Source organism: Leuresthes tenuis, unplaced genomic scaffold, assembly GCF_036924035.1.
Source record: "Leuresthes tenuis unplaced genomic scaffold, fLeuTen1.0.hap1 SCAF_12, whole genome shotgun sequence".
Classification (NCBI taxonomy): Eukaryota; Metazoa; Chordata; class Actinopteri; order Atheriniformes; family Atherinopsidae; genus Leuresthes; species Leuresthes tenuis.
Genome location: NW_027325366.1, coordinates 7,596,009 through 7,621,354, shown reverse-complemented (window position 1 = coordinate 7,621,354; position 25,346 = coordinate 7,596,009). Strand labels below are relative to the sequence as shown.

Genomic DNA, 25,346 nt, shown 5'->3' with positions numbered 1-25,346 from the left:
ATAGCATTCAAGGGAAAGTTTAGTTATTTTTGCTATTTCGACTGCAGTTCCTGTTGGCTGTGATTACGCTTCGTGCTGCTTGAAGTGGAAACACTGGTGCTATTGCTAAAAAAGAGGTCAGAAACATGAGTGATCACGTGGGTTTTAAACAAATATAGTCAAAGTTATGTGGCTGCCAGTAAAGCTTTTCATTGTAAGTATACCAACCAGAACAATATGACTTGCAAGTCAAGTGAAAAACATTTATTATCTCATTACAGTGGCATTTGGCTTTGGAAGTATATTAGGCAGCAGGTAAACATTCTATATTTGAAGCTGATGTGTTTGAAGCAGAATAATGGCATGTATTTGTGCAATTTTGAATAGAAAAAAGTTGTGATGGCAAAATGGCCAGGTTATCTCAACTGATGCAGCTCAGCTAGTTCACATAGGAGTGCCAATACTGGCCTGTGTTCACCACCAAAAATGCCTACAATGGATCTTTGACCATTAAAACTGGATTACGGAGCAATGGCCTGCCTGACGAATCACGTCTTTGTCTACATATATAGCGATAGACTATGTCCATGCATTTCCATGGCATCATTCTTGTGGTTTGGAAACATAAACACTGTTTCTAGCCAGGTGCATCCCATCATATAAACTATATTTCCTGGTGATATGTGTCTGTTTCAGCAGGATGATGTACCCTGTCGTACTGCAAAAATGGTTCAAGAATGGTTTGAGGAATTCACAAACACGTTTAGTCGGAGATTTGGTCTTAAATTCTTAAGATTTCAGTCCAATCAAACATCTGTGGGATGTGCTGGACAAACAAGCCTGACCCATGAAAGCCCCACAAATATTTAAACACTTACTTCAATTTTACAGTGTGTTTTTTTCTGGTCTTCATATTTTAAAGTCCCCCTCCTCTAAAATTCAAGTTTTTGTTGGCACATCCACAATGTGGTTAGACATATCATGAGCATAAGCAGTCATCAATGCTGCTGTTGAGGATTTTTGCTTTTGATCTGCAGAGCACTGCCTTGACTGGGATTCATAAAATGAGACTCTAGGAAGCTGTTGGAGTGTTTTGCGCTTGTGGTGAAGATTTATCCACCGTTTATTACTGTGATTGTGTGAAAATCAGAAATAGGTTCAGTTAACGTGGAGATATTGCAGTTTCCCATCAAAATACCAGAGAGGACATGTCTCTTGATGGACATCAACAAAGCAAATTTGACCAAAAACAGCTGTTTTTTTTTTTCAAAATTAACTACTACAAATATGAAGATTGACTACGCTTTTTTAGACTGTATTATTTCTCTGTCCTGTTCTTCTTATCAGTGTCTTATACTAGCTTGTACTCACATCCTTGATAAATGGTTGGGACACTGTCTGTCCCTGACTCCCCTGACTGCCTGTACTCACTGACTCTCTGTGTTGATGTAAAGTAATCTGATGAGCTGAGTCTTGAAGCTTGCTCAACCTCAGTGCAGCAAATGCAGCCAAAAGCTCAGCAATTACTTTGTTCAACATTATTTAAACTGATAAAGATTATGCAAAAATGTTAATGTGTATTAATGTTTCATGAATAAATCAACCACATATGGTGTGTTGAGCAGGAAAAAGAAAGTTTTCAAATTTGTAGAAAATTTGATCAGTCAAAGCTGACAGAATGCTGCTGTTGAAAACAGTATTAATCCACAAGCCTACCAGCTACCAGATACATTCACTCTCAGAAACAGGAAAAATCTGAACTTGTTTTTCTCCATAGCTGAAAAAATGTGTTTGTCTGTTACTGTGACTACTCCTTTGCTACAACATCGGGATATCAACAGCCTATATTTAGCTTCTCGCATGAGAACAATTCCAACATGATGCTCAGCTGACCTGGTTGAGGAGGATGGCATAGCTCTAAGCTCTGGAGAGCCAAAAAGTTAGACTATCAACAAAGGAAGATGGGTTTTGAATTGATATAGTAATTGTTGGAGAAAATAAGCATATATTTTACTTTAGTAAAACAACAGATGTTTACATTCATTGTATTTGTAGAGTTTATGTTTTCACTGCTGCGGCAGGTGCTGCAGAGGTCTTGGATCTGTGACTTTCTTTCTTTTTTGCTTTTGTATCTGTGGTAATTACCTGTGATTATGATTATGTTCTGAGAGTCAGCTGCAGGCTGCTCTGTGGTCATGTGGCAAATTTTTCTGTTGGGCCACAGTTACAGTAGTTCATCTATCATGCAGTGGGGGGAAATGCTGAGATGCTCACTTGTTGAGAAGAATTAGTATCTCAGGGACCAGGCTCCATGATGACAAAATTACAAATGTGATTGTCTCTTGAAGAGTTCATATTAGTTTCTCATAGGATTATAGCGTGCTTTACTGTTTCACATGGTCTCATAATTCTATTGTTAAGAAGTGCTAAAGCTTGAAATATTAATCTACATAATGTGGTTTTAAGTAAATCGGTTTAATTTCTTACATGCGCTTTAGTCTTCATGAAGACAGGGAACATAAAGACCAAAGCCAAGCATGTGATTATCATATCAAAAGTTCCAGTAGAGGCTCCTGCTGCAAATGCCAATAAACAAGTCACCAAATGAATATAGTGAATGACCAGGTTTTTCCATGAAATAAATACAATCCAATGCTGAATGCTGAGACACCAAAAACATAGTAAACAGCTTGTGCCACCGTGTTTTCTCTGAACACGGCTCTCTTCCTGACCTGTGAACTGTAAATTTTATTTTCAGCGTGATGCTCTTTGATTTTAGAAAATGTTGTAATTGAAGTATTTTAAATGTACAGTTCAGAAATGGCAAAAGTTGTTTTGCCAATGCAAAACAAGTTTTGCTAATTTCCAAAGGGCTGCTTTTACTTAAAAAAACAACAAAAAAACAACACAAAGAAAACTGATAATGGCGGTAATTGTGTCATACTGTAGTTTTCCTTCAGAAACCCTCCTTTGAAGAGGAGTGAGAGTCATTGCAAAGATTTTGCTTTTGGCCTTCATATCTTCCCAGGCTCTCAAGGCTCTCTGTATATGTTGTAAGCCTCAGTGACAACGCATGCATGGACACACAGCCAGCCATCTGGCTGCAATTGTGCAAAGCGGAAACACACGTTATAATGTCTCATTGTGAGAACTGGTTGTGTTTTGGTGTGTTTTTCTGGGTTTACACACAATAGACTCTATTTGTATGAAAATGCCTGCGGCCACAAACTTTGGCCATGGAGCAAATCCACAGTCTGCATTTAGAGCCTCAAACAGCAGTTTGTTGTTTCCTCATTCCTAGATGCAACTTTGGATGCATGGCAGGTAGATTTTTTTCTCCTTCAGTCCTGTAGATTTGTCAGTGGTGAAGCTCAGTTGGAGTAGACTTTGCATAGTTGTGAGATCTCTTGCACTCTCCCTGGTTGGTGGTTGAGTCTGGGCATTTGGAGTCTGTGTTCTGAGGCCTGTATAGACAAACTATAATTTACCCTTTGCCTTTACCATTTATACTCCAGTGAAACTTACAGAAGCAGACAGGGGTGTTGCAGAGCAGGTCTCTGTGTGGGACTCACTACCAAGTTGGACTCTGCTAATAGGCAGTGCTCTCTAAATCTTTTTATATTTAACATTGTAAATCATGGGCATTCTGTTGTTCGGCCGGATTAGGTTCACAGAATCACTACTACAAGTGCTTACTGTTAGGGGTATGTCATCTGAGATGGTGTCATCATGAATTGCTCATAATATCAATTTACTAGTGGACAAAAAGCTAAACTTGACCTGGAGAGTGAAATGCACACATATATACTGGAATGTACTAAATGTAGAGGTGTACTTCAGCTTTCCAAAATATCTACTGACACTCGTGCCTTGTTATCTTTCTGAATTTCATATAAATTACTCTGATAAGATCCAATATAGTTACACCACTTTTAAACAGCTTTCCATGATTTGGAATAAGATGTATTTGATTAAAAAATTGAGACATTTTACTGTGTTCCTCAGAGGGACAGAGGTTAAGGATAAGAAGGAGAATATAAATGCAAGCCATGGGTACCTATTGGAGTTCCATGAGTAACAGAGTGACATGTTCCCTTTTTGGCTTGTTGAACTCCAGATGCATCGCCATATTCTGAACAATGCAATGGGCTTTCACTGTTGTTTCACTGAGAAACCTGCTAGGAGAACATTGCAGTAGTTGGAGCATATGCCAGGAGTTCGGTGGCAATATGTCAGACAGAGCCTCACTTTTTATTTGTTGTGAAAATAAAAAAAAGTGATAAGACCTAGAGAAAGATGATCATAAAAAGATAACTGGTCATCAGTTTATTCTCGTTTGAGCTCAGTTCACAGAACACATTTTGACTGATGCCAAGGTTATTTCACAAGATATTTTACATCTCTGCAACATAAAGATCAACAGAGACTCATATTGTCTTGTGATAATCACAGAAGGTTAAAGTCAGTGCCTCACTGGTTGGTCTGTAAGAAAGGATGGATCGATGAAACTGTGACAATCACAAATCCATTGCTTTCATCTTGCGTATAACAGTAGAGATATTAATCCCTTTATGCTTCAAATAATAGATAAAATTTGCATTCAAGTGTCAGCCTGATGTCAGATAAGTCTTTACAAACGTAAAGCTTGCTCTCATAATCTTTTCCTCTGCCGCCTATAATAAAAGTTTTCTTTACATTAATCTCTTCTTTCTACAACCCAAACTGCTTGTCCATCCGTCCGTATTTTTTCCCATTATTTTCTCCTTGACCTATCCTGATTATCCACCTGCCCCTTTGACGTTAATTTTCTTCCTATTCTCTCTCCTTCTTTCTTTATGTCCCACAGTGCCTTTAGTTTTTCCCTTCCCATCTGTGCCTGACTTGCACTCAGTCCATAGCTGTTTATGGCACTGAAAAAAGAGAGGCCCATGGACAATGCTCTTGTCTTTGATAATGGATGCAGACCTGTCACTTTCTGTAAATATTTGCACTGAGTGTTGATAGATGGTGGAGTCCTTTGAGCCACATTAGGACGAAAAATGGAATTGAGAGTGGCTTTAACATGACCTGAGATAGGATGATATGGCATGAACATACAACATAATGAAATATGGTGGGGAGTTTTTTGAGAAATTGTATGCATGGAAAGGTGCCGATGACTGATGTCCATCTTTGTTGTTTCTCAACAGGCACCAAGCACTGACCTGCCTCTCAAACATGTAGACACCATGGTAAGTTTCAACTGACTTTTATTATTTACTTTACTCACTGTTTATTCTAAAGCCATTTGCTTAGATTATCGCTGTTAAGGAGCCCATGACTCAGATCAGATGTATTTGATGTTAGAAAGTTAGTGCAACAGTCTGTAAAGCATCTGGGTTTAGGAGACCTTTAGAAAAGGAATATTGTCCCATTCTTGTCTGATATAGGATTCTAGGTGCTCAGTAATCCCAGGTCTTCTTTTTTGTGTTTTGCATTTCATGATGCTTGAAATGTTTTGGTGAAAGTCTGGACTACAGACAAGCCATTGTATGGGAGCTCTAAATCCTGCATGTACTTTTCAACATTGATGGTGCCTTTTCAGATGTACAAGTCGCCAGTTCCATAGACACTAATGTACCCCCATACCGTCAGAGAGGCAGGCATTTGAACTGAGTACTGAGATGGTCCCTCTTCTCTTAAGACCAGACAACACTGAGTCTGTGATTTACTTTCGATTCTTCTGACCACAGAGCAGTTTTCCAATTTGCCATAATCCATTTTAAGCTTTTTAACTTTCTTGATCATGCTCACATATAGTTTCTTCTGTAAATGATAGAGCTTTAACCTGCATTCGTTTATGGAGTAGCCTGTGTTCACAGACAGTGGTTTCTGAGCCCATGCAGTGATTTCCATGACAGAATCATGTCTGTTTTTAATGCAGTGCCAACATAGTGCCTGCAGATCAGACATCCAGGACAGATTTTTGGTGTGTCCCTTACACACAGAGATGTATTCAGATTCTCAGCATCTATTGATGATATAATGTACTGCAGATTATTGAATATTCAAAGCCTATCTTTTGTTGTGAGACACTTTCTGAAATTGTTTCAAAATTAGTATTTTCTGGCAGATTGCTGAATCTTTGCCATCTTTACTTTTGAGAGACTCTGCCTCTCCAGGGTGTTTTTATATACCCGATCATGTTACTGAACTGTTGCTTTTTAACCTGCTTAGTTGCGGAATGTTTCTCCAGCTGTTTCTTTTTAGTACCACTGACTTTTCCAGCCTTTGTTGCCCCTGTCCCAATTTTTTTTGCGACATGTTGCTGCCATCAAATTGATAATTGTTTTATTGACATAGTGAAATGTCACTTTTAACATATATATGTTATATATATATGAATATATTTGCTATGTTTTACTGTGAATAGACTATAGGTTGGTGAAATTAGCAAATAATTGTATTCTGTTTATATTTACATTTATGAGGCATTTATGAGACATTTATAACTTTTTTTAACTTGGTTGTAGTTATGAGTCAATGGAGGCATCACAGATGATGTGGATGGCAAACAATGCTTATGAATAGTTGGAATTTACTTATACATTGCAGTGTCTTCACAAAATGTCATGTGTGAACTAGCTTTAAATAGTATGAATCCAATCCAGACCGTTTCCAAAAATAAACCACAACCTAATACCTTGAACATGACCAATTTATCTAATCTGAACACAAAGTGAAAAAAATTCAACACATTAAACAGAGTAATTTGTTGGGAATTTAAACCGCATTGCTGAACCATACATCTGATTAGACCACAGAGATTTGTCAGAGCAGCGCACTGTGATGTGAAGTATTTTATGTATACAGGGAATATCTCTGTATTCACATGTATAAAGGTAAGTAAAAGATCAGAGAAATCTACATAGTGCAACCTAAATAATGGAAGAGCATAGTAGTTATTGCAAGAGTGTGTGTGGTGAATGTGTCACTGGCCTGCATGCCCAGCTCAACCTCTAACACACGCTCACATTTTGATGGAAGACAGTCAAGTCTGCGTGCATCGTATATAATGTTGGACTGAAGGATAAGAGGTCTCCACCGTGTCTTTGTAGCTGTTTTAAACCCTGTTGTGTCTCTTTCAATCATATTGGCTTCATCCCTGACTCCCCAAGTAGCTTTGGGTAATAACATATTTAAACTAATTCTGTCAAATCAAACTAAAACCTCAGAGTGATGACTCTCCTCCCTGTGTGCAAGTTATGGTAACATACACAGAAACTGGGTTGTGCGTGTTTGCTTTGGCCTCTCTGGGCACTGTTTGTCTGTGACAACTTCCTGTGAGTTGATTTTGTCTGAGAAAGGAAGGATCAAGTAACCAATTTAGAGTACTAGCCAAAGCCAAGTGCCCACTTTCCCCACAAGAAACAAAAATACATCAGTATGTCTTTGTATGTGTGTATGTGTGTGTGGCTGCTTTTATTGGCATTTTCTGTATAATCCCTCAATTTCCTTCCAGTACAGTTTCTTACGCTGGGTTACAGCCTCACTGTGATTGTATGATTAAACCAGCACTTTAGGATCACATGTCTGTACTGTTTGCGTTAATCGACTGTATATGCATTAGTGCGGGTGTGTGAGTGTGAATGCAGCTGTTGTCGTTTGTGTGATGCGCATTTGCTTTGTGGTTCCACTGTGATGTCAGGCGGATGTTCAGCTGTGCCTCATCGCCTCAGAGCATCAAAAAGATTTGTCTTATGACTACATGAGCTTCTCTCACTTCCCTGCTTCAGTCTGCTTCTGTTTTTTTGTTTTTTTTTTGCTCTTATTAGTTTTCTTTTTTGTTGTGATGAGAATTTGACATTTTCTTCCAGACAAATACTGAAGCCTTGACCTAATTTTTAAGCTTCTTTCAGTTATAATAGAAAGTTTTGAAAATGATAGGAAACCTTTCAAACACAACTATCAACTGGTCAAATACACAACTTATGAGGGGAATGGCTCAAATCAGCTGATTTGTGTAAGAACGTTAATCAGCTCCCACATGTTTGTCTTAAATGACGGAAAGGGTTTGTGGTTGTTATTTAGATCCGTACACAGATGACAAAAAGACATGGGGGGAGTTATATATCGGGGGAGAGATAACATGATGATAGGCAGAGTGAGAGGGAGGGGGAGGGTGGCCAACACACAGGCAGAGAGGGAAAGAAGGCATGGGAGGGAAGGGAAAACATAGGGTGGACAGAGGGACAAGAAGAGGAACGCAGTGGAGGAGCTTGGTCTGAACTGCAGCGGCCCTCTGCAGGCAACTGCCCAAAATAGAGCCCTGCTTATTTTTTTTCGCTTCTTCTACTCCTCTGCTGTCAGAATAAAGGGAGAGGTTTCACAGAGAAAACTTCACTGCCTCTTACAAAGCGGTGAGAGTCAGGAGGAGCTTTCCAGAGATGAACCGAGGAGGGTCTTTACGAAGGCGACTCTCCTCTCTGAGGGGGGCATGGCGATGGAGTACGGGCTACCTTTTCAGGAAGGTAGGATGCAGTGGGTGGCTGGATGGATATGGATGGATAGATTTAGTGAAATGCATCTCCTGTTGCTTCTCCTTTCTCTTCTGTGCCTTTGGCGCTGTTTTTTTTTTATTATTTTCTCCTGTGCAACATAAAAGTTTTTTCTGGTCTTGCTCGCAGATTTTTACCAGCCCCCAATGTCTGTTGGCTTCCCTTTCTCCCACCTTTGCTGCCTCGCTCTTTCTCAGATGGTTAATTTGTATGGCCTGCTTGTAAAGTCAACCTTCCCAGATGGTTTTCATCTTGAAACAGAGCCAACAGGACCCCCCACTCCAGGTCCCTCCTCCTCCTTCTCCTTCTCCGCCTCCTCCTCCTACTCCTCCATCTCCATGCTCCACCGTAATGCAAGGTTTTCGCATGCAGATTTGATGGATGTTTGTAATTGTGCTTTGCTGGAGAAGCATTCTGAACACAAGGAATCTATGAATTGATGGCTGCCGTGTTCAACTTAACTGCATCTCACTTGTTAAGTTACTAATAATGAAAACCAGAAGCAACGCCTAACATATAATTCCCCATAATCTGCTTCTGTAGAATGATGCTCTCCATTTGTAGAATCCTGCTACTTGAATATCAAGTCATCCAATTTTTCGGACAAAAGCATCACTGTGAAAGTAATTGTCCTCTTACCGGTTATGGCTTAATTTATGCAGACAGTTACACTTTGAATTTCGTCTTGTGGCTCACAAAAATCCCTGAACACCAGTTCAGACTAATTCAAGCCAAAACATTGAGTTAACGGCTGTCTTTGCATCAAGAAAGAAATGACAGCTCATCAAAACTTAATTGCTGCCTTTAATTAAGACTCCTTAGTTTGCATGCTGTGGCACCATGTTGGGAGGCGTACATTTACAGGTGTTGCTCTTGCCACTCAAAAACCGCAGGATGCTTGAATCACCTCAGAGTGGTAATTTAGGAGTTTGGGCTTTTTCTTGTCATTGGTGCACATAAAAATCCCACAACACCATTCAGTCTGGACTCATAACCCTGTTCATGCTTTGCGTCTGTCTCTGAACCCTCTCTTTTGGGTCGTTTCTTGCTCATTCATCTCTGTCCTCCTCTGGCGACTTTCTGCACTTTATAGCCCCTCAAAACATGCTGAAACCATTAGGCCAAAGTGCGGACAGAAAAGGGGGGATTTGTTTTGTGTCACCTCAGTGCCACAGCAGCGTCATGTCAACACTGGAGTAAAGGTTGAAAAAAAAAGAGAAAAAAATGGGGTGCGGAATGTCTCAAAATATAAATGTCTCGTTCTGGGAAGATGCTGCATCGCCCAGTATGTTTGTGTTAGTGGCCAATGCAAGTTTGTCCAAACATTTCCCCAAGAGTTTGCAAACTAAAACAGATATCTGTGAGATCTTGGAACGTCTTAAGAATCCCCTTGAGATCTTCTGCAAACAATCATCAAGCTGAAAGAATGCTCTTTTTTAATCTATTTACTCAAGTACTGTAATTAACTAGAATTTTAAGGTACTTGTACTTCACTTAATAATTCCCATTTCAAGGGAAAATCTGGTACTATCTACTACATTGTGTTTATTTTACATCTCGAGTCACTCGTTACTTATAAGGTTCAGATCTCAAATGATCAACACATTGGCAGAGATGAAACAAGCAGTTTCAAACCTTTTTCTTATGACATGTCCCAAAGACGGTGTATAACTGAAGTCCACATTTAAGATGTCTGATTTGTTAACAGATTTACCAAATTAGGATTTTTTCTCTAAACTTATCACAATTAATTTTGTGTTGCTGTTGATTACAACAGCAGCATCCTGCTTCCACACTGATTCTTCAGTATTGACAATCTGATGATGGCATATATAATATTGTATCAATCAGCTAAATGCATACACTTTAACATTTTAATTACATTTTTGTTAACTCCTGTGCTCTTTAGTTGGAATTTTCCAGGAGAACTTCTACTTGTAATGATATTACTTTTACTGAAGTAAGATATCTAATACTTTTAAGACCTTTGACAGGCATCAACTTTGACCATCTTCTTTCTTGTGGGTGGCTGTAGCTGAGCTGGTAGAGTCTTCCAAATGGAAGGTTGGCAGTTCGATCTGCACTGCATCCACATGTCAAGAGTCCATGGGCAAGACACTGAACTTCATATCGCCCCCAGTATGTTTATTGGTGTGTGATTGTGGAGAAACACACTGCATACTATGTCATATATGACAAGAACTTGTGTATGAGTGTCTGTGTGAATGGGTAAAAGTGAAATACATGTAAGACACTGTAGAAATGGGGGTTTGTCCAGAATCTTTTGAACTTTTTGTTCAGATTGTATGTGAGTTTTTCTGCAAGGCTGAGGAAAGATGTTCACAAATTAGGTAAATGACATAAATGGCTTTATCAATCTTTTAAAGCCATGGTATCGATTCATTGAGACCTTGGTCACTTCTCTGTAAGTGTTCTTTATCCTTCATTCAGACATGCCTGTGAGAGTGATGACAGGAGCAACAGTGTGCATGAAATATTTACAGTTTCCACAAGATAGGACAGTATGCTATGATCATTTTCATAGAGACAGTCGTCTCACGTCTCTACAACAATTAGAGCCACACAGTGGGTGTATAAGACATGATGGTGGTGGATGGAAGCGGCTGAAAGAATCACTTTTCTACGTGTTCAGATGCTGAGAAAAAAGATATACCCATTGCTGCAGTTAATTATTATAGGTAAAACTGCAGAAGAGGGGAGTTTGAACAATGCTGTTATTATTGCATAACGTGACCTGTCAGATTTCTCTGAACAGCCAATCATATGTCAGATTATCTCCCTTCTGCTGTGTGTATCTGTCCGTTTATGTGTCTGCAGCGGTTTACATTTGTGCTATGATAGACTTTACCATTGTGTGTATTATATAAGCATTTAAAAGTGCCTATATTGAATGTGTTGTGTTTGTGGGATGTGACAGTGTTATGGAGAAGTTGGCACACTTTTGGTGGGTAACTTGTTGATGTTTGACGGTAACTTTGAATGATAGGGAGGTATACTTGTGATCGTGTCTTCTGCCTTTTTTTTTCTGTGTGGTCTCTTGAGTCTTTGCTTCATTGCAAATTTATTCCTAACTTTAAATTTTATGAGAACTTTTCTGTTGTGGTGACCACAGTTGACGTTTGGTTTGGAATATTAGTTGCTACTTTTGGTTTGGGTAGTCACTTTGTGAGTAATCTGGTTTGTGGCTGTTAGGCACCATGTTTGTCGATCTCATGTTGCTATTTTTTGTGTTCAGTGTGACTATGTCTTTGAGATCCCAGTAATCAAGTACATGATATAACTGGGCAAATCCTCTTAAACCAGTTTTTCTGCTTTCAGTGGTAGTTGAGTAGACCCGTGAATATCTGACTAAGCTATCACTCATTTCTCCAACCTTTGCAGTGGGAGTCTGTTTAGTCTTCATATGATTCAGTTCCTTTGCTATATTTCTTCAGTTTCAGTAATGTGTTCAGTGGTCATATCTAACTGTTTTATTTCTGGTAGGTATAGTTTGTGTTTTGCTTAAATTTGAAGAAAGACGCCAGATCGTGTTACCCTTTTTGGTGTGAACTCACTTCTGTTCATTTTGGCCAGTTGATCACTTTCCTGACTGGTAATAGTTTGAAAGATTTTCCTGCTGCTTGGGGTTGCAGTGGGGTGACATAGTCTTGGGTGATGCATGGGCTTCCTTGTCCCATCTGTAAAATTTTCTGTTTATGTTTGCATCTACCATATTTGCATTCTGTCTCCCAGTTCTGACTCATCGCTCAGTATTATTCTTAAAATGTATGTTTAATTCAGCTGCAAATTGTGTCATTGTTGTTGAAAATAAGAATTTGCTCACAGATGGCCTAGGTGTTAGGAGATGAGAACAGGCTGATGCTCGTCAGAGGGAGCACACTGGGGTGCTTGACACTGGTAGTTAGCCAGCCAAACTGATCCATCATGGATGATGATGGATAACACTCCCCCTACTGTGTTCATGTGACCCAGTCACCACAGGAGAGTCCACATGAACTCTGACCCCTGCCCCCCTCTTTGAGCTGGTCTGAGTGGGGAAGTGAGGCAGTGGAGCCAAACACAGTGAGGTACCTTCAGACACAATATATTTCCTCAATAAGGGCCTCTCAACTTGGCTGTATAAAAACATCTTGCGAACCTGTCCTAACATGGTATTACACAGCATCAAACAAAAGATGCCTCATCTCAGTGTTCATGGTGTACTTTATGTGCAGTGTGAGATGGGCCTTGCAATGTAATGTGTAGCATTTACTTAAATTTGCCTCTAAAGATGTTTGTATTTGAAGTTATTATTTCAAACCACTTGTAACTTCTTGTTGCAATGCATTACATCATCAGGATAGAGCAAGCTGATCCGTTCATGAGTTCACCTTCAGGCTCATTTAAGCTTTATTGACTGCTGCTGTGTCAAGATGGATCATGTCAAGACAACGTCTGTGACTCCAGGTTCTCCATACTATGGGTTTTTTGTAATGATTGTTACCCTAATGAACTGGCTCTTTACTAAACAAAAAATCAGACACATTCCATATTCCTGGAGTCAGTCGTAAGATTAATTTATACTTGAATGGAACCGTGAAACCACCACATATTTTTGTATGTACACTTTTGATATGATAAATAAAAGATTTGTGCATGCAGAGAGCATTGATAAATATCGATTGTTTTTCTTGGTCATTCACAGGGTTCTACCAAATCCTCGAAGAGCATGGAGTCACGGCGCAGGCCATCAAGGTAGCTCCTGTCCTCCTACGTCTCCTCTCTTCCTTTCCTTTGTTTCATCTCCGCTTTCCTCTGTTTTAGATTCCTCTCTAATTTCCTAAACATTGTTTTCCTCTCCCTTCTCTTTGTCTCCTCTTTTACTACTTTTTTCCACTTAAAAGTTTTCATTTGGCTTATTGGATTGTACATGATGAATTAGTTTAAGAACAACTCTCCTGTGTTATCTCCAAATCAGATGGATAATAAAAGAGGATCAGCAAATATCAATGTGATCTTTAAACAATCCAGCCTTAGAGATTCGAAGAATTTGTAATTGAAAAGTTCAGGTGTAACATGATATTTGCTGATTTTACCAAGGGAATAAGCGAAGCAGCATGCCCCACTGTTGAACTGGACCTCTCACTGTTTTGTTGGACAAAAAGATATTTGGTGCCGACCCTTTTCACCTCAATCCTTCATTAGTCACAGATGTTGTCAGTTGTGTAATTAAAACTTACACACAGACACACACAACATTAGGTAATGTATTGAGCTTGACTGACAGTTCTGTTGCTGCAATCAGAGTCAGTAAAATATATTAAAACAATGCAGCATCAGGTTGATTGCTGATTTTTTTACGTGCAAATCGCTTGTGAGTCAGTATAGCTAAAGGTAAAAACATTACTACTTTCAGAACACTTAAAAGATCTTCTACTCCTGAAGATACCAAGAAATTAAGCATGCCAGTCGTTGGTGAATTTGTGCAACAGTAGGAAGTCGTCGTTGTCACATTTTTCATCTTAAAAACTCTCCACAGATTCTCGAGCGGGGACGGGTAAGGACTGCGGGTAGGCTAGTCCAATATTTGAACCCTCTTCTTCCTCAGCTATAATGTAAAGTGTGCAGAAAGTTCTTTTGCATTGAAATATGCATGGATATTGTTAGAAAATATGTAATCTTGAAAGCAGCTTATGTTGCTGTACAATCCCAGTCAACTTTTCATCATTAATGCTGCTCTCAAATAAGTGTATGAGCTTTGCCAAGAGCACTGATAGAACTCCATACCATCAGAGAGCCTGGCTTTTGGACCTGTCGCTGTGGACTGTCTGAATGCTCTTTTTGGTCTTGAGCACACAGCGTCCAGTTCTTCAAAAAAGGAAAATCTTGAATACTGATTGGTCTGACCACAGCCGTACATTTTTCCACTCTGTGATGGTCCATCCCAGATGCCTCAGAGCCCAGGGGAATCAACGCTAGTTCTGGACAAAGTTAACATAAAGCTTCTTTTATGCACAAAGTTCAAGTGCCATGTTTTAGTTGCAACTCTGTATTGTCATGATTGACACAGATTTCCAACAGTAATCCCTCGTCCATGTGATTATAGCAGATATTGATAAATATCATCTCTTGACTTGTGCAGTCTAAGGGGTCAGAGATCCCGCATGTTTTTTTCACTTATTAATTTAAGTATTTCTTGTCAGTGGCTTTCATCACTATCTCAAGTCTTGATTGGTGAACTACTGCTGTATCACTGCCGTGGTTATAATATTCTTACAAATATTTCACCACAGCTGCTTACAAGCAACAAGATTTCCACATCTCAGCCCCAAAATATAAATCTTAGAGCCAACACAAACCATCACTGAAAGATTATATTGAGACACTTCATTGTGCTTTTTACAGATGACTTGTTTGGGTTTAACTTTGCACTATTTACTAGAGCTGACAATGTACAATATTTTTTTTTGCCACCTGTGGTGCATGTAGAGTAACAGGCTGTGAGTACAACACTTTGACTGTGAACTTTAAAAGTTTGTTCGGGCCAACTGACAAATCTAAGTTAAGCATTCACTCTTCTTTTGATTCTGCTTTTGGTCTCCACTAATCCACTGGCTGGTAAATGCTGTTAGCTAACTGTGTCTGTGAAAACAGGAAATATATAGTGCATTTATTACTGATTTGCACCCTTCAGTTGTTAACATTTTAACTGTTTGTTCGATAAACTGTACAAAACAAAACTTAAATCAAATCAATCCAGGTTCTGCCGTTAATCTTGTGGTTTCACCTTACAGGTCAAGAGAGAGTTATTCACCATTTAGAAAGTATGACAAGTTTGGTTAAAAGCTGATATAGAGCACTGCATTTGTGAAGTCCTTGAAGTTGACTGTTATTAGAAATGTCTGGCAAGATTTCTTTACGGCCTAATGTCTCGGGTTTGCTGATAAAACATTCCTTGCTCACAGTTTGACTTTGTCCAGATGAGATCACTGCAGCTCTGAAATTGAGCGTGTGGAGATAACGCATCATTCGTCAAATGCAATATGCTGAAAGAGAGCAATCACTTAATCTTTTCAGTTGATGAGAAGTTGGTTGGCTCTAGGCCGACCAACACATGCTGGTGGATTTGGAAGAGGACCAAACCACACTCTTATAGAATCTGGCTGCACACTGCAGTGAAAGACATCCATGTGCAGAAGGAGAAAAGGAAATAGAGAAGAAGAATAACCAAGAAAGATGGAACGGTTTGAAAGAATGAGAGGAGATGGAAGTAAAAGCGATATTATAAACCAGCATTCTTCTGAAAACTTTTTAGATGAGACATCTTTGTTGGCATGCCGGAGACATGTGCGACTTATCAATTTCTCCTCTTTCTATTGTGAACTATTTCCAGTAAGCACGTTTTAAGTGGGTCCAGATGTACAATACAGAGCAGGTTACAGTACTGATACAGTAAAGCTGGCGTGATTCTCTATCTCAGACATATGAGCAGTTCCCTCGGGGACAACTCACAGCTGACAAATGTGGGAAATATGCTGCAGTCTGGGTCCAGACTCTCCTTGCTTAGCCTTCTCATCTCACTCTACATGGTTACTCAGTTCTCTAACTGATTTCTGTGGAGGCAAAAGTTTGAAAGTGAGCCAAGATCCATAAAGGGATATTTCACACCAAAATGGAAAACTGATTGTTACTTTTGACAGTGAGAAAAAACTCTTGAAATAAAAGCAGACATGTTTTTGGAGCAATCACCCTTTCACTGCCCAGAGTTGGATATCACTATCCGTTTATCTAAGAGTATTTATTGAAAATACGGGGAAATGGCTAGACCTGCTTTGCACAAAAAAGAAATAGTCAGAACAACAAAGTGCTTTACTTACTTCTTTACATTCTGTACTTTTTAAGCGAAGTCTGAATGCTTATTTTGGAGAAAAATCTGATCTGTCATTTTTTCTTTTATAGCAAAGAGCCTGAGACCAACTAATAGAACAGTTAGATCATTTTTAGACTATAAGGATAGATGAATGATTTTTTTTTCAGTGGGTTGTTCATTTACAGTTTCCTTTGTCTGGATCTGGCTCTTGTTCATTCCTACCCTTTGACCTGATTTGACACAGACAAACCAGACTCTGTAAAAAATCTTCTCAGCTAAGTTCTACAAAATCCCTTTTCCTCATCAAATTTATAACAAGGTGTTGTTTTTGTGAGGTCCACACATTCCTCTGGTGTCTTCATCAAATGAATCACTTTCTGCTAGGTCTGTCTTCCCCACAACATAACACGTGTTTATAGAGAACCCTTATATTTTGGATACAAGCTTGAACCCTACTGGGATTGACTGTCATTGTAGATTTGGTATTCATATGAAGTGTTGCCCTTTCCATATTAGGATACTTGTTCCTTTTAGGCTTGAGGGAAGAATGTTCTGAAATTTAATTTGCAACCCTTAATGACTTTCTGAACAATGATGCAATCACATAGTTTTATGCTTTGACTATACATGGAATGACTCATGTTTGTACATACTAACCTGGCTTTCTGCTTTCTTAAGATGCATCTTGTGATTTCCATGAAAGAAATAACTGTTTCATGATATTTCATGGGAAAGAATCAGGAGTGACTGAAGGGAATTTGTTATACAGAATTTATTTGGGAAGAGCACAAAGTCAACTAGTGTGTGCTTTTGAACAAAGACTAATTTTAATATATACAGTAGCACAATTGGCACATTAAGCAAATCATTGTCCACAAATTGTGACTGGTACACCAGGAGCATTCATCACTTTAAATTAGTCACAAAAACTTTGGTGTCTACCTATAATAAGGTGTAAGGTGGGGCCTCAATGGTCATGTCCATGTAGAAGAAGTGGTAAATTAACTGAAAACTCATATTCAGGCAAATAATACAACTACATGTGCATAATTCACAGGTGCTGCATTAGTTTTAGGTATTAAACTTGTTACATCTGACATTTGTAGTCCTGTGGTGCACAACTTCAGTTACAATTTTTTCTTGATTTCTGTTCAGGAGTGCGAGTCTTCTGCAGGCCCTGGAGGAGAACTACGAGCTGGACTTGGTCTACATCACAGAGAGGATCATCTCCGTGTCTTTTCCCAGCAGTGTGGAGGAGCAGAGCTATGCTGCCAACCTGAGGGAGGTCGCTTCCATGCTGCGCTCCAAACATGGCCACAACTACCTGGTACAGTTCCAAAACAGTTATCCTTATTAGTTTCAGTTAAGGTGCCTGCAATGAAATAATTGCACCTTTTCAGACCTGCTCTCACCAGCTGAGTATACCAGTTCAAACCACAAACTCACAAAACAAAATTGTTGTTAAACATCTGCATCATGAAATGTCTTTAAACTGTTCATTTGACACTCTTGTTTAAGACAAACAGCAGAGTACAAAATTCTAGACGACGCGCGCAGTGGAGGCCTTGGCTGTATTTTTAGGGGGTTCCCTGCAACACGGCACATACAGTGTATATGTGCAGTGTGGGACATTATCCAGACTGAACTGCTGAGACACAACTTCAGTAAATGTCAGGAATTACCCCTTTGCTAAACAGTGTTCGTCTAATCATATCTTAGCAACCTTAAATACACACAACTGGTCTCTCACACTTATTTGTAAGATATTTTGTACATTTATATTTTTACATTTACTTACAAAAATGACGAGCCCTTTTGTAATTATTTTCACATTCGAAAAATGTGGAAAGTCTCTAATATTAGTTACTAGCACGACCTCCTAATTACTAACTTTAAGTAGTTAATCATGTTATCATGTTGAGTTACACATGTGATTACATCACAAAAGCCCTGTTGTGGAAGCTGTTATAACACCAGTGCTAGATGCTAGTAACAGTTACAGAGTTTGGGTCAAAGTTGTCCAGCCTTTTTTTAAATTTACCCAAGATAACCCCGCTAAGTCTCTTCTCTTAAGCGTACATGAAATATAGCCCAATGTTTAAAGTAACAAATGAGGAAGGATTCAGCTGAAATTCTATTTTAACAGTGGAACTAACAGTTTATTTCTATGCCTCCTTCGTGGAAAATCAAGAAGCAACTGCAAAGCTAATAATGTACTTTGATCAACTTTGAAGTATATGTTAAGTAATAGTGTTTTTACTTCTTTTTCTTTAGCTCTTCAATCTTTGTGAGAAGCGTTATGACATAAGCCAGCTCAATCCAAAGGTGAACCTGAAAGTTGTTATGTCTCATTTTATCATACATAATTTAGGACCACTAATCCTAATAGCAACCTCTCTCCTTCCCTCTCAGGTGTTGGACTTTGGCTGGCCTGACCACCACGCTCCTGCCCTCGACAAAATCTGCAGCATCTGCAAGGCCATGGACACTTGGCTGAGTGCAGACAGTCACAACGTGGTGGTGATACACAACAAGGTTAGACTGAAAGTTAAGACAGTGCTGCAAAGCACATAAAGAATCCGCAAACTTTCAGACTCTTTATGTGCTTCTTTGGGTTGGGTTCTGCTCGATGAGGGTTAGGAAAACACAAATTAGGGCAGTAAGGCATAACAGTCATCAGTCACCCTTAACAATGTCATAAAATCTGCGTTTACCAATATTTCCTCGTTGTTGCCTAAACTTACTTGCATCACATTAAACTCTTGTGGCAAGCCACACTCATGTGGCTCTTCAGTGTCCTGACACAAACCATAAAATCTCTATCCAAATACAACTACAATGCTGTTGTCCTAAAATGTAATACCTAATCATTTTCACATCAACCCCACTGTGTTACTGATTGTTTTTTTGCAACACAAGAATTAACCACGGGATCCTTAATGTTCATACCTCATTTCAACATGCTCCCACAGGGAGGTGACAAACAAGTCGGCTGCCATAACAACTGCTGTTTTTTTTCTGCAAGTTGAATAACACAGCTGATGATGAGAGCTTGGAAGTTGTGGTGGTCACTAAGGAAGCAAGCCATGTTGGTTTTCCACACATCAACTAATCATTTCCACTGGGCTACACATTGTTGAATCTACTGCGATATTTATAATGTGGAACACACTCGCCACTGCGTTGTCAAATGAAGAGTGCACTTTGACTTTCTTACCATAACATTTTGTGTAATATCACATCAACTTTCTTGTTCGTAGATTTATTTACATGAATCACAGTTAGTTCAACTGAGAATGATAACTGGAAAAATCTCCTTTTCTTTTTTATAAAGGATGGTCCAGTGTTTCCTATGATGAAGGAGAAAAATAAAGGAAGCATTTGCCTTAATGTTTAGAGAATACACCCAGCTCTTACTATGGCTGACCCTTAGGGGAAAAAAACGACTGTTTGACAGTACCCCTCTCTTCCTTCTCCTTCTTCGCATCGTTGTCCAACTGCTCCCTTTATCCCCTTCTGTTCAGTTACACCAACCACCTGTATGTCCTCGTTCACTCCATCCATGATTGTTCTCTGTATAACTATGTATTACCCTCTGTATTCCTGCCTGGCAGCTCAATATCCAGCATTCTTTGACCAGTATATCAACTATCCCTCTTCTGCGCAGGTTCTAAACTATCTCAGCCTTGCCTGCCTCACATTGGGTCTCATTTTCGTATTCTTATTCTAAATTTCTCTCACTTTTTCGTATGAAGGTCTCGTACGAACACGCCACGTAAGATTCAACAAATGCTCTTAACTTTGGAAAAGTGTCTAAAAGACCTGCGTAAATGATGAATGCCACCCGTGCGTATTTAAGTGCATGTGCACGAGAATAGTAAATTTCCATATTCCATGCCCAAAATAATACCATATAAGGCTACGCTTCCTATCTCCTGTGCCAGGAATTGTTGAGTCATGAGAATGGCATCAAGGCGCAAAAAGAACAACTTTACGGGCTCTGAGATTGAAGTCTGTAATTACAGGACCTGCTAAAGTGAAGAAATGGGAAGAAATTACAAGCTGGTAATTCCATATCACCTGTAGTTCGTTATGTCACCGAAATAAAGAAGAAATGGTTTGATATGAAAATGGCTTAAAAAAACATCTCGCTATGGCCAGGCGCTCGATGACTGCAACTAAAGCCATGCAATCAGCTGTTGTCTCATCATGATGGCACTTTGATGTCTTCTGACATGTTATCTGCCTGGGCTGGTTCAGGTAGTGGGAGACCCTCGTTCATGGCAATATTGTGCAAAACGCAGCATGCCAGAATAATCTGGCATGCAAAATAGAAAATAAATGGTTTGATATGAAAATAATCATATCCAGAATCATGCCAGAAATTACAATCCATAGCCAGAATAATCTGGCACGGCTTCTCTGGGCTATAGAGCAGCTGCATATTTGCAGCAGCACAGTCCTTGGCAATCTAAATTGCTTCAACCATTCGTCTGTCTCCACAAGGATATCTACACGGTCTCGGAACACATGCTCTCTTCTAAGAGCCCGATGCGCTAAGGCATCCAAAAGTAGCAAGTCATGACGCAGCTGGTTACACTTCCCACTGATCTTGCTATATATAGAGTCAAATTAACCTTCAATTAGTGCCTAACTTAAGTCAAACAGAATGTCAGCATTTTATGGGGTATAATGTATATATTTGTTTATGATATCTTCAAAGTAATTAAATATATATTAGTCAAGCAAATTTGATTCAAATAGCGGCGGACTATTTTATGAGACTCCTACAACAAGTCTGGATCACTCGTAAATTCTGTTTGTACCTGAAAGAAAACTCAAAATACGAAAGAAATTGGTGAATGCGCACGTTCTCTTAAATCACTCGTACGCACGATTTAAGAACAAATCTGTTCGTAGGAGTGGTTCTTGCATGAGGCCCAATGTCTTCAGACCAATGAGCCTGAACTGTCCCCTTGATACGCACATTTCAAATCCTGTCCATTCCAGTCACTTCCAACATGAAACCACCTCCAGCTCCACATCACGTCTTTTTGTTAGCGCCTTTGTATCCAAACTATATATTTATAAGATGGTCTCACAACCATCTTATAAACCTTACTACATTCATGGTTCCATTATCATGTATTACTATTATCCTATTTACATGAAGATTTCACCATGACAGTTTTTCCGATTCTGTCTTTTATTTTCTGTACCCGGAATTTAAGCTCAGGATGTCCTCTTTTGCACTAAATTTGACCTTTTGCTTAGTCTTAATCTTAAGTCTCTTATGAACTTTGCAGTTTTATGAAAGGGCAACATTAATCACTGGAGTAATCCTGCAACACACTTAGACTGTAATTCTGTGTTTTTTAGGTCTGTAGTGAGGCCAGGAATTTGTTTACATTTGGATCATGAATTTTGCTTTAAACAAAACCAGAGAAATTGGGGCTTAAATAGCGTTGGCATCATAGAAATCATAACAAGGCTGTTCTTTGCATGACTGATTATCTCAGATGGAAGATAAAGTGCTTCGCTTACTCTGGCTTGATTGATGTCTTTTTAGGGTAACCGGGGCAGAACTGGAGTGGTCGTGGCAGCCTACATGCATTATAGCAACATATCTGCCAGGTAGGTCCAGAATCTTGTCTGCAGCTGGAGAAGTTGCATGTCACAGAGAGGATTAGGAGCAGAGGGGGAAATTGAGATAAGCAAACACGGTTGATCACAAGACTGAAGCCCACATCTCATCATAGATGTGATGATATGTTTATTTAAAAAGCACAAGTCCTGCATATTGCTTATCTGTAGTGCTTTACAAATAAGCAAGGACTGGAACATAAGAGTCAAGAGCAGCAGTTTTATTCTGAGATTAATCCGAAGAAAAGGGAATGATATCATAATGATGAGCTGAAAGCAGTGAGTTAGCTCTATTAGTCACTGTATCATAAGACTCAGATTATAAGTGAGTTCCTTTTCTTTTTATATTGGATTTGTTTTAAGATAGGAGCAAACAGAATGATATTCTGTTACAGGAACAATCCAAAGAGCGCATGACTCCATGGTGTTTTTAGAAGAGCACTGATCAGCGAGGGGAAAAAAACACATGCACACACAAACACAGTCTCACTCCCCTCCAGAACTTTCTTTTAAATGTCACTAGTCCTCAAGCCAATATGAAGCTGACATCAAGTAAACTTCACTGGCAGCAAAATGCCTTATAGTGTTGTGATATTGCATCATGGAAAACGAACTCTAAAATCTTTAGATTCATGATGGGTACACATTGCATGATATATTCTACAGCAAGAAAGACATTTCACAAGTAGATATCATTTAAGACAGTTGTCAGTCTTCCCAAGAGAGGACATCCCAGCAAGTTCACCCCAAAGGCAGACTGTGCGAAGCCCAGAGAAAACCGCAAAAAAACGCAAAAGCTAAATTTCAGACTCCACAGGCCTCAGTTAGAATGTTAGATATTAATGTTTGTGACAGTAGACTTGAACAAGTATGACTCCTCACAAGAAACAACATGACAATACAGCATAGGTTTGTAGAGTTGCATCTGAACAAACCAAAAGACTTCTACAACAATGTTCTTTGGACAGACAAAATCACGGTGTAGATGTCTAGTCACAATGCACCGCAGCACATTCGGCAAAAACTAAATGCAGCACATTAGCACAAACACCACATACCAACTGTCAAGCATGGAGAGGGAGGGCTGATGATTTGGGCTGCTTCTGCACTTCCAGGACTAGGACATCTTGCAGTCATAGGGTCCACCCTGAACTAATCTGTATAACAAAGTATTCCAGAGTCAAATGTGAGGCCATCTGTCTGACAGATAAAACTAGACCTCAACCTAACTGAAATGTGGTCTGATCTTTAGAGAGCTTTGAATAAACAAATGCCTACAGAGCTCAAATGAATTGAGTGGGTTATACTAAAAAGTAAAATCTTAGAAATGAAAGAGGGTGCACTTAATTATTCACATGACAGCATATAAAGACTTTGGTTTCTAGAATAAAAAGTGGTATATATATTGTGATTTAACGGTGTTCTCACCAAACTCCTCTGTTACAATGCAGTGCTGACCAGGCTCTGGACAGGTTTGCCATGAAGCGATTCTATGAAGACAAAGTGCTTCCTGTGGGCCAGCCTTCACAGAAAAGGTCAGTCTTCCCTCGCATATTGTTTATAGTTTAACCCCACAGTGAACTTTCTCACAAAGAAAATTGGTCCATGTGTTATTTTAAGTCCAATATTTGATCTCCTTTTAACTCAGTGATATTCTTCACCAATTCAAAAAGAAAATCTGTCTTGTTAGCCAGTAAATGCTCAGCTATAGTTACTAAATGTGTTGGTACACTGTAGTGCTGGGTAGGGGGTGGTCAGTGGGCTGATGATATTAAGCTCCTGACTGTATTTGAAATGTGTTGGTGAGAGCACAGATTGTTTGGTGAAAAACAACTGGGATCAAAAAAAAGATAACAGTTTTGAAGTACAGAGTTGTGATAATCCACACAGATTTTTTTTTTAATGCTTAAGTGCTGATACTTCAAGAAATAAAAGCTTAGTCACTTCAACAAGTCTGGCAAGATGAAAATATCCAGCATTGCAGCAAATGGTAGACAACACAGCTTTGTAGTGATGAAGACCGGATTAAATCTTCATCCCTTTGTTGTAAAACACGGAATATTATGATACCATTTGATTTAAGAGAATGCACAGAAGCAGAATTGTAATCCCCTGCTCTTTTCTGCTTACTCAGGTATGTGGAGTACTTCAGCGGCTTGCTGTCTGGGCACATCAAGATCAACAACAAACCCCTTTTTCTTCATCACGTCATCATGCATGGCATCCCTAACTTCGAGTCCAAGGGAGGTTAGTGTTATGCACAGGTTTCCATTTACAAATAAGCATTTTCAAGCACATCGTCTGTTTTTCTGAGCAACTTTCTTCACTTTATGTTTTAGGTTGTCGCCCCTTTCTCAAAATCTACCAGGCCATGCAGCCTGTCTACACATCTGGGATCTAGTAAGTCTCAAAATGCACTCATGCTCAAACGCTTTTACAAGATTCCAGGGATAGCAAGCTCGTAATGGCTCGATAATAAAAACCCTGATTTTCCTTTATAGCCTTTCCCTTAACTCCCCTGCTCCCCAATATACATACACATCACCCCTCTTGCCAGTTTACACTCCAAGCTTGGCTCACATTATTGTATTTAGCTTACCTCCCCAGCTGCAGGCTCTTGTTTCTCTACTTTAGATCCCGTAATCATGTCTAGTGTTATTTGTGACTGGAGAGCCAATGAAACAGGCAGACAGGCATCTGTGTGGACGCCTACAGGGTTTTCCTGCCTAAGGACCCTGCTGGCTCCCAGGGCCAGACAGGAAACAATGGCCTCTATGGCGTTGATTTTGGCAAGAGGGGAGGTTAGAGATGAGGATAGATGGTGAGTGCTTCACTGCCCTCAGGTTGGTGAGGGAAGCACACAGAATTCACTTAGATCATGCTTAAAAGTAAAGTTCAGTCTAATTGTAATTAGTTTAGTCAGATTTACACATATTTAAAGTATTCATATCAGTTCCCATGCATTTTGCATAGGTAAAGAGCCTATTTTCTTTTATGGATCAGTGAGCATTGAGTATGGCTTTTTAGCTATCCAAATGGCCTCCAGCGCTCTGTTTGAAGGGCTAGATGACCGCTACCTATTGATCCCTTTTATGTGAAAGTCCACATTCTGATGAATGTGTATATGTCTTTGTTTCTGCATGTGTGAGATGGCGATTTGAACTGACAGCTATGATTTTATAGTCCTCACACCCAACATGCTGTCATTGGCACACCCTCTACCCAAAGTCTGCACCTAAAAAATGTCTCAGAAAAGGGACATTTCTCAGGAGAGAATTACAACAACACACACTCTCGTTCAATTCAATTCAATTTAA

The 25,346-nt window shown here is 39.4% G+C and overlaps 1 protein-coding gene across 8 annotated transcripts in view; it reads left to right on the top strand.

Annotated features, from left to right (window-relative positions):
- Positions 1-25,346, top strand: part of tns1b (tensin 1b) — a 186,150-nt gene that overhangs the window by 111,838 nt on the left and 48,966 nt on the right. For 7 of the 8 annotated variants that reach the window (XM_072397924.1, XM_072397920.1, XM_072397917.1 and 4 more), the window contains 9 exons: positions 5,169-5,210; positions 13,222-13,271; positions 17,542-17,713; positions 18,661-18,711; positions 18,799-18,921; positions 21,956-22,020; positions 23,481-23,564; positions 24,164-24,276; positions 24,369-24,429. In XM_072397924.1, coding sequence (XP_072254025.1) covers positions 5,169-5,210; positions 13,222-13,271; positions 17,542-17,713; positions 18,661-18,711; positions 18,799-18,921; positions 21,956-22,020; positions 23,481-23,564; positions 24,164-24,276; positions 24,369-24,429 — 761 coding nt within the window. Of the gene's footprint in view, positions 1-5,168; positions 5,211-8,354; positions 8,490-13,221; positions 13,272-17,541; positions 17,714-18,660; positions 18,712-18,798; positions 18,922-21,955; positions 22,021-23,480; positions 23,565-24,163; positions 24,277-24,368; positions 24,430-25,346 lie in introns of those variants that run through there. The other variant, XM_072397923.1, reaches the window with a different exon arrangement.